This window comes from Ictalurus punctatus, chromosome 3 (genome assembly GCF_001660625.3).
Source record: "Ictalurus punctatus breed USDA103 chromosome 3, Coco_2.0, whole genome shotgun sequence".
NCBI classification, from domain to species: domain Eukaryota; kingdom Metazoa; phylum Chordata; class Actinopteri; order Siluriformes; family Ictaluridae; genus Ictalurus; species Ictalurus punctatus.
Genome location: NC_030418.2, coordinates 14,308,176 through 14,322,502, shown reverse-complemented (window position 1 = coordinate 14,322,502; position 14,327 = coordinate 14,308,176). Strand labels below are relative to the sequence as shown.

The following is a 14,327-nucleotide window of genomic DNA, read 5'->3' as shown; positions in this document are numbered from 1 at the left end:
ACTGCAATGTTATAGATACAGAGCAGAGATGGTTTGTCATCAAAGAGGGAGACTTGGGTTTATTGTTGAGGAGAATTGTGAGATTTTATCTCAGTTTGTGTGTGGTCTGGCATTTTGTCTGGTAGAATTGTGGTTTTGTCCTTTTTATAGTGTCAGGTTTACTTAATGGTAGTTTTGTTTAAGTAATATCTGATAGGTGCTGCTGTTTGCTTTGTATTATGTATTGACTGGATTAAAGGACTACTTGCCATTCTTAGATTTTAAATATTACATTATATAAGCAAGAAAATCAAATAAATTGAGGGTCAGTGGTTCACCTGAGATCACATCTCTGTCATATTATGTAGCTGGAATTCCTGCATAATTACTATCATGGAAAAAGCAGGAATGTAATTTACACTCTTTACTCTGTAGTTTACTTTACACTCTAGTGTAATTATTCATCACATTACTTATAGAAACACTGACTGTTTTTTTTCATCTTCCTTGTCACTGCTGTGGATATCAAGGGTACTTTATTAATTACGATATTTTAACATTTATTCTGCTTTTGAGTTTCTGAATAAGCAAATAACAACAGTATCTGTTGTGTAGACATGTTGATATTCCATGTTATGGAAGATATTATTTTGTGTAAAAGCAATTTTCCCAACGGACAGGAATATTCAGTCTAGTCTAGTATAGTAGTGTATGCACTATAAAATATACTGCTGAAATCCTCAAATTCTTACATGTAACTCTAAAACTAGTTTGTTTTCATTACAAGTGTAAGCATTTTTAAAGTATCTACAAATTTAAGTATAAATACTTATCTTAATCCATGCTAAAACATCATACAATTACCTGATTGTGGTTTTAATCATTTAAAAAAAGACAAAAAGACTGGGCCAATTTTTAAGTTTTCATGCAGTTATTATTGGAATCACCACAGACATTCAGACCATACAGCACAACACAGTTGATTTTTACAAATAGTAAAAAGACCTATCTTTTTGAAGGAGACAAAAAATTAAATTGCCTGCTATACATATCCAAATGCTGTAATCAGTTTCATAAAGATACATATCTGTTAGGAATATTTGTACGTGTGCAAATCTTTCATAAAAAATGCTTTTACCTATTTACTATTATTAAATTAAAAAAACAAAGTACATACATAGAAAGCTACCTAAGTCATATATACCAAATTCATTTAAGAGAAATCAATGATTATTGAAATAGAGCAAACAAAGAAGAAATCAGAACATTTCCATGACAATTCATGGTTCTTTGCTCAGTGATCAGCTTCAAAATCATCATCAACTTAATTTAATCAAACAAAACATTTGAATACCTCATAGGGACCACAAAATACCGCATTAATACTGCAATTTACACATCATATCCAGCTTGAGCTGCTGTAATGCCAGTTGCTCATGTTGGCTGTGCTTTCCTTTGTAAACATGCACAGCTCTGGCTCTCCCTCCATGCTGGGGTTTTGCACGGGTCGCATGGAGAACCAGGTGAGGTTGAGGAGTCACCGCACGCCTGCCCCTCAGCCCTCGCTAAAAGGTTTACGTTCTTAACATCAATGTGTGTGGGTCCCAGATGGAGCAGGCATGCCCTAGGCCAGCCATCACTGCTTACAGGATGGCGCAGAAGAACTTCTTCTCCCTGAAGGGATTCTCAGAAGCAGGCACAGGTGACAGCAGAGGGTCCTCCTTAGCGTGAGCTTCGCAGTATGACATCAGGTCTGCAGCCGCTTTAGACACCTGCCAGTGACCAACGTGTAAAATGACGTAGGTGTTAAGATAAAGCACATCTTTCTGATTAATAAATTAGATAGCATGGTTTTCTATGCATTTTTTTTTTCCCCTCTCACCTTTATACGGTCAATGTTAGCTTCCATCTTGAGCTGTTCCACCAGTTTACGCGCCTGGGCGATGCTGGCAGTGTTGTTGCTAGCCATGAGTCTGCTGAACCAGGAGGCTTAAACACTACTGCATAAGGACACACACCAATATTAATTATGTTTGTACACTGATTCATGTGCCACAAAATCACATGGTTGAACATTTCCTTTTAATACCACTGCGTCACTGTGTAAAACTGCCTCCCATGCTGCCTAGCAACACCATGAGACAGGAACCACAGATTTGACCATAGTTGTGCTGAATTGCTTTCCCAATGCAGACTAAAAGAAACAAATAACACTACTACGATGTGCACTACCATAAATCACAAATCTAGTTGTTTTACAGTCATGTGAAATAAATAAGTACACCCCATGGAAATTGTTGGTTTTGTTTTTGTTTGTTTGTTTTTTATATATATTTTGACAAGCAAAGATTTGATCCTTTTTGAAACAGTGCCTATTAATAAATGTGATACACTCTATTAAATGACACATAAAATTGACATTTTGTAGTAATTTTCATTTCAAATTAACAAACATTTTCAATTTATATTTAAAAAAAAAAAACATCAGTCAAATCGAAAAAGTAAGTACATCCCTGCATTTATCACACCTTCAAATCCATAAAATTAGAATCAGGTGTGATAAAAATTACAATCAAGATTGAGTGTGACTGATTAGAAACTGCTTAGGGAGTGCAGTTGGAACCAGTCTTATTTATACCCCTCTCATATCTAGTGCCTGGTGTTTCCTTTGCTACTGAGGTGTGTCGTGTCATCATGCCAAGATCTAAAGAGTTCTGTAAGGCCTTCAGAAAAATGGTTGTGGATGTCTTAGAGTCTGGCAAGGGATTTAAAATGATCTTCAAATTATTTGAAACACATCGTTCTCTGTAAAGAAAATAATCTACAAGTGGAGAAGATTTCAGATGACTGCCAATTTGTCCAGGACTGGCCGTCCCAGCAAATTCAGCCCAAGAACAGGCCGTCTGACGCCAAAAAGAAGTCCAAAATTTCAACACAGTATCTGCTAGTAAGTCTTGCAATTGATGATGTCAAAGTGCATGCTTCTACAATCAGAAAGAGACTGCACAAATTTGACTTGCATGGGAGATGTGCCAGGAAAAAACCTTTGCAAGATTACAGTTTGCTAATGAGCATATAGGCAAAGACCAGGCGTTTTGGAATAATGTGCGCTGGACAGAATCAAAGATAGAGTTGTTTGGCCACAGTAACAGTAGACACGTTTGGCACAGACCAAAGACAATTTTTCAGAAGAAGCACCTCATACCAACTGTGAAGCACGGTGGTGGAATTGGTATAGTTTGGGCATGCTTCACTATCTCAGGGACTGGAACAGCATGCATTCATTGATTCTAATGTGAATTCTGCATCATATCAAAAAGTGCTTGAAGATAATGAGAGGTCATCTGTCCAAAAGTTGAAGTTGAACCAAAAATGGACCTTTCAACAGGATAACGATCCTAAGCACACTATCAAATCCACCAAGGAATGAAGAAAAACAAGAAGAAATGGAGGGTTATGGAATGGCCAAGTCAAAGCCCGGATTTGAATCCCAATGAAATGTAGGGGGATTTGAAACGGGCTGTACATGCAAGAAAACCCTCAAACATCTTACAACTGAAAGATTATTGCATGGAAGAGTGGTCAAAAATTCCAGCAAGCCTGGTGGACAATTATGCAAAACATCTACAAGAATTTTTTTCTGCTAAAGGGGACAATACTAGTTTCCATTGGGTGTATTTCTGTTTTCACATGACTCTATCTGGTAGTGTTGTGTTTTCTTTTTCATTTAGAAAAGATGGCACATGGATTCTACAAGATCCTGGATGTGTTTTGCAATTGTGTGGCATATGCAAATGATCACATTGCACAGTGGCTGAAAATTGGACTATAAACTTGCTGCACACAGCCCACATCATACCAACAATGCTCAATAGAGTCAAGAGTTGAGGACTGTGAGTTTTTTTAAATGTTGATATGTCAGTTCTGTTGTTATTTGTGGGTGTGGCATGCCTATTTGCTCACACAGTTTTTGCCATTCACCTTTGACCCCTTTGATCCATAGGATAATTTGTGTGTGTGTGTGTGTGTGTGCATGCTGCCTTGCAATTGACAGGCATCTCATTTGGGATGACTTCTCCCACCTTGCACCCAGTGTTACTGGGATTGGCTCTGATGTATGACTCTGATGTAGGACTTGTTGGGCCGTACAATTTGTGTGAAGGTCATGTATATACCTGATATTTAATCTTTCTGGATACTGTACCTTAAATTTCTCTTCAGTCTTTTCAGCACACCCCTTGAATGTCACTGCTCAAGGTCCGATCTCGTGTCTCTCTGTTCAGACTTTGGCCTATAGGAAAGAAGTTTACAAATTTGATTCTTGTGAAGATATCTACAAAATTATATAGTGTGCAACTGTGTTTCAAACAGACACATACACACTCTTATCTAAAGAGCAATAGCAGGCAATTCCCTCAGTAGTGCAGACTACTAGGTTAGTTCTACTGGGTGTCAGCATCACAGACTGATCTCTGCACGATATTCCCCAGTTATTAATGTGATGTGTGTGTGTGTGTGTGTGTGTGTGTGTGTGTGTGTGTGTGTGTGTGTGTTGTGCAATATTGCCACATGGATAACAACGGCATGCTGTGTCAAAGAGTGTGCGAGTGTGCATTTAGGCTTTATGTTGTTTGTTCCCCTACATGGATATTGATAGCATGCTGTGACACACCTGTCAGGACTGTGAGCTCAAAGGGTGAGCGGTGTATTAGAGGTTTTAATCTCAGTGGGCCCATCTGCAGAAAGGTTAACCACAAAGGCCTACTAATGAGAGAGAGCAGCAGGGGGCGCCAATGTGTCAGCTGTCACTGACCCCAGTCTCATTAAGGAGTCCAGCTCAGCCTGCTGGCTTAAATATATCCAGGGAAAATGAAAGAGATTCAGAGAGAGAAAGAGGCAAAGGAAATAGGAAGTAACCAAGCAGCCTTTGATAACACTGTTCTATTATTTTCTTTACAGTTTTACATCCATCCTCCGATAATTCATCTAGGCACAAGTGTACGATCTGTTCTGTTTCCAGTTAAATGCATGCTGACACAACTTAATTTCATCAAGGAACATACTTTCACTGTATTATATTATGCTTTACTAATAAAAGTCTTTAATGAAGTGAGTCTCCTGCTGTCCGCATAATTATTTATAATGTTCTTTTCTTAACGGATTACCTCCCTGGACTCCCAGATCACATTTCCTGGACTTATTGCATTATTGCACTGAAGTCACTGTGACATTTTCTAAGCCACAGCTAACAACATTATTGTTGCAAGCAGGAAACAGAGCCCCACTGGGAATTCAGCTTAAAACGGTATTTGTATTCCCCAGAATAGCTCAGATCTAAATTGACCAACTGCTGCCATTCTCATTTTCATCCTGAAGCTGATAGCTAAAAAAAATGTAAATAATTTTTTTTTAAAAAGGAGTAAAAATTGTCAAAACCATTATCCTCTGTTAAACATGGCAAGTCAGTGGTTTGAACAATTTTAGGCAATTTATTCAGTAGTGGTCTTCATTAGGACTTGGGGGAAAAAATGTCACACTGAAACCACTAACCCCTCTTTTGCAACGAACATCAGTTGCTAGGCAACCGAGACGGCAAAGCATCCAGGAGAGGTGAAATGTTCCATTCTGAAATCAACACTGAGGCCAGACCCAGGCCAAGCATACAGGAACTCACATTTAAATAACTGAGAATGGATTTAGCAAGCCCAGGCTTGCTAAATCAAAACGAAAATGGTTTATAGAAACATCAGCATACATTGGAGACAGTGAACCTTTGGCTCTTAGTTCCTGTTTGTCCTCACATCATACTGCTCACTGCTTTACCTTATAGGGGCTGAGAGAGAGAGAGAGAGAGAGAGAGAGAGAGAGAGAGAGAGAGACCGCAGTTATGCGAATAGGAAAAGTGAACTGGGTATGTCAACCTAAGAGTTTGGCCAGACTCAACGATGTGCTTACTGTGGTATGTGAGGTGAGAGGTACAGGATGTGGGAGCATTCCTGTGTAATGGTTGGTGTATCTCAGTGATCCAAAGATGTAGATTTCTGTGCGGCGAATCTGTATTCTTTCTGTGTTTCTGTTTCCCAAACAAATGATCAATATTACAGGGTGTGTTGAGTCGGGGAGAGCGTTGTGGATGATTTTGTTTAATCTGAACTCCTGTAAAAGGGACCAAATGCCCACTCAATTCTCAGCTCTGTCCCCTACTCATAAACAGGAAGGAAGGATAGTCTTTTAGCACTGTTTCAACATGATAGAGCATAAACTGTAATATTGTGGTTTAAATAAAAATACAATGGAAATTCTTTCTCTGGTGTGGATTAATGAATGCACTTGGTTTTACCATCGAAATTAAGTGTCAAATCCGAAAGAAAGCACACATACACCCATCCACCCCCACATACACTCACAATCACCCACTAATACCCACTAAAAACTTATCTCTAGCTACTGTTATGCAGCTGTAAAGCCTCTTTAGAAGGTGTAAAGCAGCCCTTTAGAAGCAGCTGGTTAAAGTCCTGCTCTGGTCACTCATCATAACCTTTAGTAAGGCACACAAACAAAGAGAACTTTCATGTGTGGCTGCAGTGAGCAGCCAATATGGCAAAATGTAAAAAGAAAGGACATTTCAATTATTAGTCCTACAATCTCTCTGTCACTATATGACTGTGTGTTTGCATGTATGTTTGGAGAAATGGCAGCCTTTCTTCCTCTTTCCATATGCTGCTGTCTTTCACTCATTTCTTAACCCTCTGTCTTTCTCTTCCTTATTTCTACAGTCTGATGATGGTGTGATACCGCTGCTTTCGCTCATATTGCCATTCTCTACTACAGCTCCTTTAGAGAAAGAAATAAACTCATGAGGTCAGAATTCATTAATATCATACAAAGAAAAGACTTGTTTTATTTATGAATGAATTTATGAATGGAGAGAACCATTAGTCCAAAATCTCCCATAGGTGTTTAAAAGAGTTTTGATCTGGTGACTGAGAGAACCATAGGATATTATTTACATCATTTTCATACTCATCAAAGCTTTCTATGAGCTCTCATGCTCTAGGGATGAGGAGATTATCATTCTGGAAGAGATCACACCCATCAGGAGATATATATTAATATAAGCTAAATCTGATATAGCACTGGGTCATTCACTTTGTTGAAACAACCTCCTGGCAGAGGCAATCAGTTTTGGAGATATTAAAATGTCCTGTTAAAAAGATTATAGCACCATAAAACCTTGAGCCATTCAAAAAATGTGGTCTAATTAATGTGGTCTACATGTGGTCTTGTTAGACATTACAGGAAGAGTGAGGGCACTGTTATTCTTTCCAGAGAATGCTTACTTAAACCCAAAATGTTTTGTTTGAAATGAATATTGTTTATAGTTAATTGTGTTTATTGTTTAAATGCATATGTTTAAACACAATTTGTGTTACTCATTTTAGATATTTATGATCAGACCATTTTAATACAGGGTGCCAATAATTCTGTATGAAAAAATGAGAAAAGGGAAATATTGTATTTTAAAGTGTTTTTTTTTTTTTAATGTTTTTCAGTTATTCATCCTAATATTTTTGCAAAGTAGAATACATCTAAAGGGTGGTAAATATTTAAACATTCATTGCTGTCTCTCTCACTCTGATAAATGGACCGGTTACTCTTCCAGAGGAGCTTTTCAGCACCAGCGAATCCCACATTCCCACATTCATGAATTGCTTCCAAACAAAATTTAATCTTTCCACAATTTACCTCTGTCAATAGCTATTTTGAGGGCAGTTTGATAACTAGATAATCTGAGTCATCACTATAATGTAATATCTTACACTCTAGTAAAAAAGGTTCTTCAAGGGTTACTTAAAAGTTTGTTGAATGATTAAGGGTTCAGAAATGTTCTACTTGGAATCTTTAAGGGCTCCTGAGGAAAAACTAAAAAAGCCTTAAGGAATCAAAAATTTCTGAGCATGTCCACTGGAAGCAAACTGCTTATACAAAAATCTGAGTCAAGTCACACACAAGTGCAGTCTTTCTATATGGAAAAACAAATGTAAGGAAAAAAATCTGCGGTTGTGCTATTATAGGAAAATAATCAACAATGCAATGCAATGTGATGTGATGAGTTACCACCCCAAAGTTTTCTGGAGTGTTTTATTCCTCTTACACCACAGCAATTTGCCAACAGTGACTTTTTGTCTTTTAGTAAAGAACAAAATTTCATACTTGTAATTTGTTTATAGTTATGTTGAATGTTTTGGGAAGTCAGAAAGTTAATACCTGTTATCACTTACAGTACATTATAGCTTTTAACAGTGGTTCCCACACCAGCCTCTCACTTTCCTATGTTGCAAAACATAATGGAACTAGCTTACCTCTACACAGCACTGACACTAGAGACTCCTTCCAAAAATGCTAAACGAATATCTCTCAGAAAACCATACTAATGATAAACATTTAGTTATCCATTTTTGTGGAGTGTCCAACATACAAGTCCCTGGGAAATAAATACTAATATATAAACTAATATAAATACAAATAAATACAAATAATATCATGTTAATTATAAAGCTGATTTGCCTTGCAGCCAGGGGGCATGATGGCTTGGTTACCTCACACCTCCAGGGTTGGGTATTCAATTCCTGCCTCCGCCTTGTGCGTGCAGGGTTTCCTCTGGGTACTCAGGTTTCCTCCCTCAACCCAAAGACATGCATTGTAGACTGATTGGCATTTCCAAATTGTCCATAGTGTGTGAATGGTTGTGTGAGTGTGTGTGCGATTGTACCCTGTGATGGGTTGGCACCCTGTCCAGGGTGTCCCCCGCCTTATGCCCTGAGTTCCCTGAGATAGGCTTCAGACTCCCCACGACCCTGTGTACCTGTAGGATAAGTGGTATGGAAAACAATAGGATGGATGGATTTGCCTTGCAGCCAGCACTACTGTCGTAGCATTAATGTTTTGTTTTTTTTAAACAAACACTTATAAGCACCTGATCGATCATATTTGAGAGTTCATAAGTGATGTGACATAATTGCAAAATAAAGCCCTTTCCTCCAGTAAATTAAAGTCATGTACACACTCCAGAGAAACCAAGACTAAGACACAAGCCTGTTATTTCCTGGGGTGAGTGACTCAGCTGTTAGACTGTCCATTTGTTCCTCATCGGCATGATCTCTGTTAGAGAGTGTATAGTTCCCTAAAGGTTTGATTATACCAAACATTTTAATACACTTCAGTTTCACACAGTTCATTAACACTGTGGTTTTGTGTGTGTCTCTACATCTAAGTGCATTTTCACCAAGTGATAGACTGAAATCATTTATCTGAGTCAACTCAGTTAACTGAGTAAAATATTAGTAAGTAAAATAATAATATATAACAGAAGTCAACATTCTACAGTACATTCAAACTATAAACTACAGACCAAAGAGAGGAAGTTCAAAGGAAGAGCCACCTCACTGGAAAACTTGCAAACTTCTTTTCAGCATTTCTTGCAGATTTCTTTTCAATCACAAACTGTGAAATGCAAAAATAAGAACAAACTATAAATGTACAGAAGTGTGCATGGGCTCACAGAAAATAAGACATAAGATTGGCGCATTGCATATTTTTGGAATCTTCATGACCATCAGTGTATATGGTATGTGGCGCAAATGTGTTTGAGTGAATTCATCATTAGGAGGTGTGGTGCGATAAAGATGTGATAGCTAATCAAATCAGCTCCCTTTAAGAATCAAGTGCAGCACAGTGACACTTTTGTAATGACATACAAATAGATTTTACTTACAGATATAAATGTATACTAGTAACAATAATGAGCTGACTGAGAGGACCTACAGCAAAAATATTTCTGTTCTCCTTTTTGCTGTGAATAGATTTTATGTTGATATTTTTGTGGCGGTGTAATAAATGTGTAATAATAGTAGAATAAGGACAGAATGACACCGATAAAATGACACTCAATCCATGTCAGCACAGTGCATTCATTTATGACCGCAAAAAGAGAAACTTGCGCAAAAGAGAAAAAAATAGGCTATTTCGGTCAACCAAAATAGCAACACGTCATCGTTATCCAGTAAATTGCACTTGCATTGGTGCAAAAATAGACACGCATGTACCTTGTCAGCTCCCAGCAGATAGAAGATTAAGTATTTCATGTTCAAAGCCCCATAAGAAAAGAAAAAAAAGAGGAGATTTTTAATCATGCTATTCTGGCTTTACATCACAGGTCACCCGGTGGTTACGTACACTTATTTCTTGATTCACACAAACATTTACAGTATCTTAGACAGAGTAGGGACTGAGAAAGTACACCAGCTATTCCATGTCCTGTGTCCTTCTGGAGCTACATCAGTCATAAACCTTTGTGTCAATTATATACCAACATATTGCTGAGTAGATTGTGCAAGAAGTATGACTCCGGGTTATTCTGCTTGCACATTTCTCATAAACACACTGCTCAAATGGGCTGTTACACATTTATTCTCTGAGTATAAAGCTCTTAAAACATCCAACCCCTCCTGACCTGGTTTTAGCTTACAGCTGCGATTGAAGAGCATATAGCAACAAGTCCCAGCACTGTTTCACACCCAGTCTATCCTTGAGGATTAAGAGATCAATCTAGACGGCATTAAAAATTTTCAATGGTAACACAAACATGGTCTCGTCAATCGTTTAGGCTGTGATTTAAAGGATGCTGCAACATGGATTTGATAAACACATCATTTGAAAAACATATGCAGCATAATATATTTAGGAAATATCTATATTGTACCCTGGGAAGTATAATGTTCTTATATGGTTTTTTCCCCTCATTGTTTGCATATTGACCACAATCATAATTTGCACATGGCTTACAGTAAAAACGTGATGAGACAAATTGCAGGTCTTTCACCTGAATTAGGGCTTGAAAAGGCTTTAATGATACCAGTTCCAGAGAACACTTTGTTTCCAGGGAAACAGGAGCAAGTGTCTGAGTGAGTGTGTGTGTGTGTGTCAGTGAAAGAGAGGGAGGGTTTGTGTGTGTGTGCATGCGTGTATGTGTAGCCAAAGGACTGGTATAAACATGGTTTACTTCTAAATGGACCACTCTGCCAAGAACTCCCAAGACTCCTGAGAAGTTAATAATATTCCAAACATTTAGAGCTATGCACTCTGCACATTCTACAGGCGAATGTGTACAGAATGAAAGATACACACAAACTAGTTCATTTGCACACACACCAGCTGTGCAACAATGCAATTACAGAATTTTTAATACTGGAATCATTATAATTCAGTTTAAAAGACAAATGTTAGGCGTGGCTGTTCTTGGATGCTGATATGAAGTTGTGATGGGTTTTTATTACCTCCACGAAACATATTCTATTAACTTATTCATGAAACACATATTTATTCCCGGCAACAGATATTTTTATCTTTAATCTTTGTTGACCCATTAGTGTTCAGCATTGAATATGCTGCAAAATACATTGTTTGTAAGATACTGTTAAATTGTTGTGCAATACTGATTTCACGGAAGGCAGCATGTGACATGAACAAATCGCTATTGAAACGAACCACATAGTTTAGATGTCACAGATGTTCATAATGAGAGTTTCTGGATGAATAACAGTATTCACAATAAATTTAAATAGTTTTAGACAGACTCATGCAGGTAAATTTTTAACCATGCAGAATCAATGGTTAAATATCCAGGACACATTAGCAGGTCTAGCCTTGCATTCTTTACTCTTGTAACTATATCATTTTCCTAACATATTCCCTTTAGTTACTGTATAATTCATAGCAGATACTGCATTACTGAAGTTTAGTATTAGTACTGCATTAGTGAAGATTAATAAAGCTCAGGGTTCAAGGGGTTAATATATTGAAAAGTATGTAGTGATCATAAAATATAGCAGTACTTTGTCATGCCCATGTCATGCTGCCCTAATTCAGACTCAATGTAATGTAAACTGTTTAAGGTGCTTTTTAAAGAGGGGGTTAAAATGAAATGTACAGACATACTGTTTATTCATAGTATTAAGTGAGGTTACACTATACACCATTTTAAAATCAAAGCATAGTCAGACCCACTTTACTAATAGTCTTTCATTGTGAGAAGGAGCACAACATAGTGTGTGTGTGTGTGTGTGTGTGTGTGTGTGTGTGTGTGTGTGTGTGTGTGTGTGTGTGTGCACGCACAGTGATTATCTGGGGCCCAGGGTGTCCGAAAGCTGCTAACTCATTCCAACTCAGTGATGACTGGTTTGACATTTTAGAAGGCTTAATCATAATCATGTTTTTTTCCCTAAACACTGGGGGAAAAGCTTGGGGGAAAAACATAATTATCTATTTTGTTTCTTTTTAAGTGCCTGTGTTGGTGTGATGTTAATGTACATGCATTTCCAGCATCAAATGATAAAAACCTCAAAGAAAAACTGAAAAATATTGCCCTAAAACAACACATACTCTCAATTCCTCATTTCATACTCTCTCTCTCTCTCTCTCTCTCTCTCTCTCTCTCTCTCTCTCTCTCTCTCTCGAACACACGCACTCACAGCTCTCTTTCTTGTGCATTTTTCTTTCATGATTTATTCAGACCTTTTCCCATTTTTTCTTTTTAGACTTTAAAAAAAAACTATATTATAGGATAAGTTAGACAAAAATGGCACATACATATACCATGAGGTGTCAAAACCTTGGTCCAAATATAATAATAGACAAGTATGCATGTATACTGCAATCTCTGAGTGTAACAATATGCTCACTGTTACATAACATGGTACGTAGCTGTGGTAAGCTCAGATAAAACAATATGACAAGCACAAGAGGGTCAAATGAAAGCTCATGTCATGTATTTCAGGCTAGCTGTAATCTTCAGTATATATTGTGTTAATGGGTGAATTGAATGATGAGATGCATTGCTGTATAGCAAATAGTACTGATTCGTCAGCCTCCTGTTACACACCCAAATATCCCTTAATAATTGTCTTACAAGGAAGCAAAACCGTTTGACCATTATGAGAATTCGCCAGGGACTCCTTGGGGATTCCTCGCAAATAGGCTACTTTTTCCTCCCTCAGCCATCGTTTTTTCTCCAGTATCTTCTTTATCCCCTCCTCCATTTTTTTCATGAATCCATTTTTCCAACACATACACAGAGGAAGACAAACTGATCCACAAAACAAACTGATCCAAAAACATTTTCTAACAGGCTCCATTCCACACACAGCACACTGTGGAAGTGAATTCTTCCCTTAATCTTTATTTAATGATAAGCTATGAAGCTCTTTTGGGAGTCTTCTTCTGTCCATGTTAACGATGATGTACACTGACACACATGCAATAGCTATGGATGAGTGGTGTCTCCAGACAGCACCGCCCTGATGGAACGTTCTACACGCAGCCACAAGCTCACACACAAAGACATTGCTCTCAAACTACATTAATCACATACACATGTAAACCCAGACATGGACATTCAGCCAAAAATGCACTGATGAGGAAATGCCACATTTTCTCAAACTCAATTTTGTTGGGTTCTGATGTAACGCCCACCTATCTCACACATAGATCTCCCTCTTACACTTGCATACACAAGTACACATCCGTAGCATCTTCCTTTTTCACAGTGAGCTGATGTAAATGTCTGCAGCTTACCTTCTCAGAGAGATTATGTATTTGTTTATTTCGTCTCGGAGACTCCAATATTGCACAGGATGCAGTAGTAGTAGCCAAAGGTTCTCTCACACACTGTCCCTCTTCCTGACACTTTTGCAACACACACATACACACACACACACTGTCTGCTACACCACTCTGGCTGACAGCCCTTCTCATGCTCCGCCCAACAGCTAGTGGAATCACTCAGGAAGCCAACTCAAACCCACTTCCCCCTCTCTCTGGGAACACACACTTGCACATAGCCAGACATTGTCCAAAGGAAAATACAATAGCTCATACCTGCTCTCCTCCTATAGATGCTTCATCCTACAGTCACACTATTGCTTTCATGCCCCTTTATCTTGTTCTGCCAGGCATGTTTTATATTTGTGCACCTGAGACACTAATTTCAGTGTATGTGATGTGATGCAGTTCTGCCCAGTAGAATTGCTCCTCTATACAACCTAGTCTTTCACAGCATGCACAGGGCAGCCAGTCCTGTGCTGTTGCTCTGGTACAGTGTTGAGAGCAAGAACAGATAAATGTGCACAATTGCCCCTCCCCCAAAGAGCGTGACTGAGAGAGAGAGAGAGAGAGAGAGAGAGAGAGAGAGAGAGAGAGAGAGATGTACCCTTTTTACTTTTCTCTGTGCATTTTTACATGCACAAACCTACACACACACACACACACAGCTTGTAATAACACAAATGTCC

The 14,327-nt window shown here is 38.2% G+C and overlaps 1 protein-coding gene across 7 annotated transcripts; it reads right to left on the bottom strand.

Moving 5' to 3' along the window:
- Positions 1-888: 888 nt before the first annotated feature.
- gng2 (guanine nucleotide binding protein (G protein), gamma 2) lies at positions 889-14,123 on the bottom strand. Of its 7 annotated transcripts, XM_053679626.1 has the most exons (6): positions 13,612-13,800; positions 9,392-9,483; positions 8,753-8,845; positions 4,184-4,270; positions 1,862-1,979; positions 889-1,751 (listed from the first exon to the last, which is right to left on the bottom strand). In XM_053679626.1, exons 5-6 carry the CDS (start codon positions 1,946-1,948, stop codon positions 1,623-1,625), a joined length of 216 nt encoding a protein of 71 aa, XP_053535601.1. In that variant the 5' UTR covers positions 1,949-1,979; positions 4,184-4,270; positions 8,753-8,845; positions 9,392-9,483; positions 13,612-13,800; the 3' UTR covers positions 889-1,622. The 7 variants fall into 7 exon arrangements, with proteins under 7 accessions (XP_053535601.1, XP_017320361.1, XP_047010240.1 ...); XM_017464872.3 differs by lacking the exons at positions 8,753-8,845; positions 13,612-13,800 and adding an exon at positions 13,915-14,123; XM_047154284.2 differs by lacking the exon at positions 8,753-8,845.
- Between the last annotated feature and the right edge of the window lie 204 nt (positions 14,124-14,327).

Coding starts and splice junctions, on each gene's coding strand:
- gng2 (XM_017464872.3), bottom strand. CDS start 1,948: ATGGCTAGCAACAACACTGCCAGCATCGCCCAGGCGCGTAAACTGGTG. Junction 1,752..1,861: donor CTAACATTGACCGTATAAAG/GTGAGAGGGGAA, acceptor GGTCACTGGCAG/GTGTCTAAAGCGGCTGCAGA.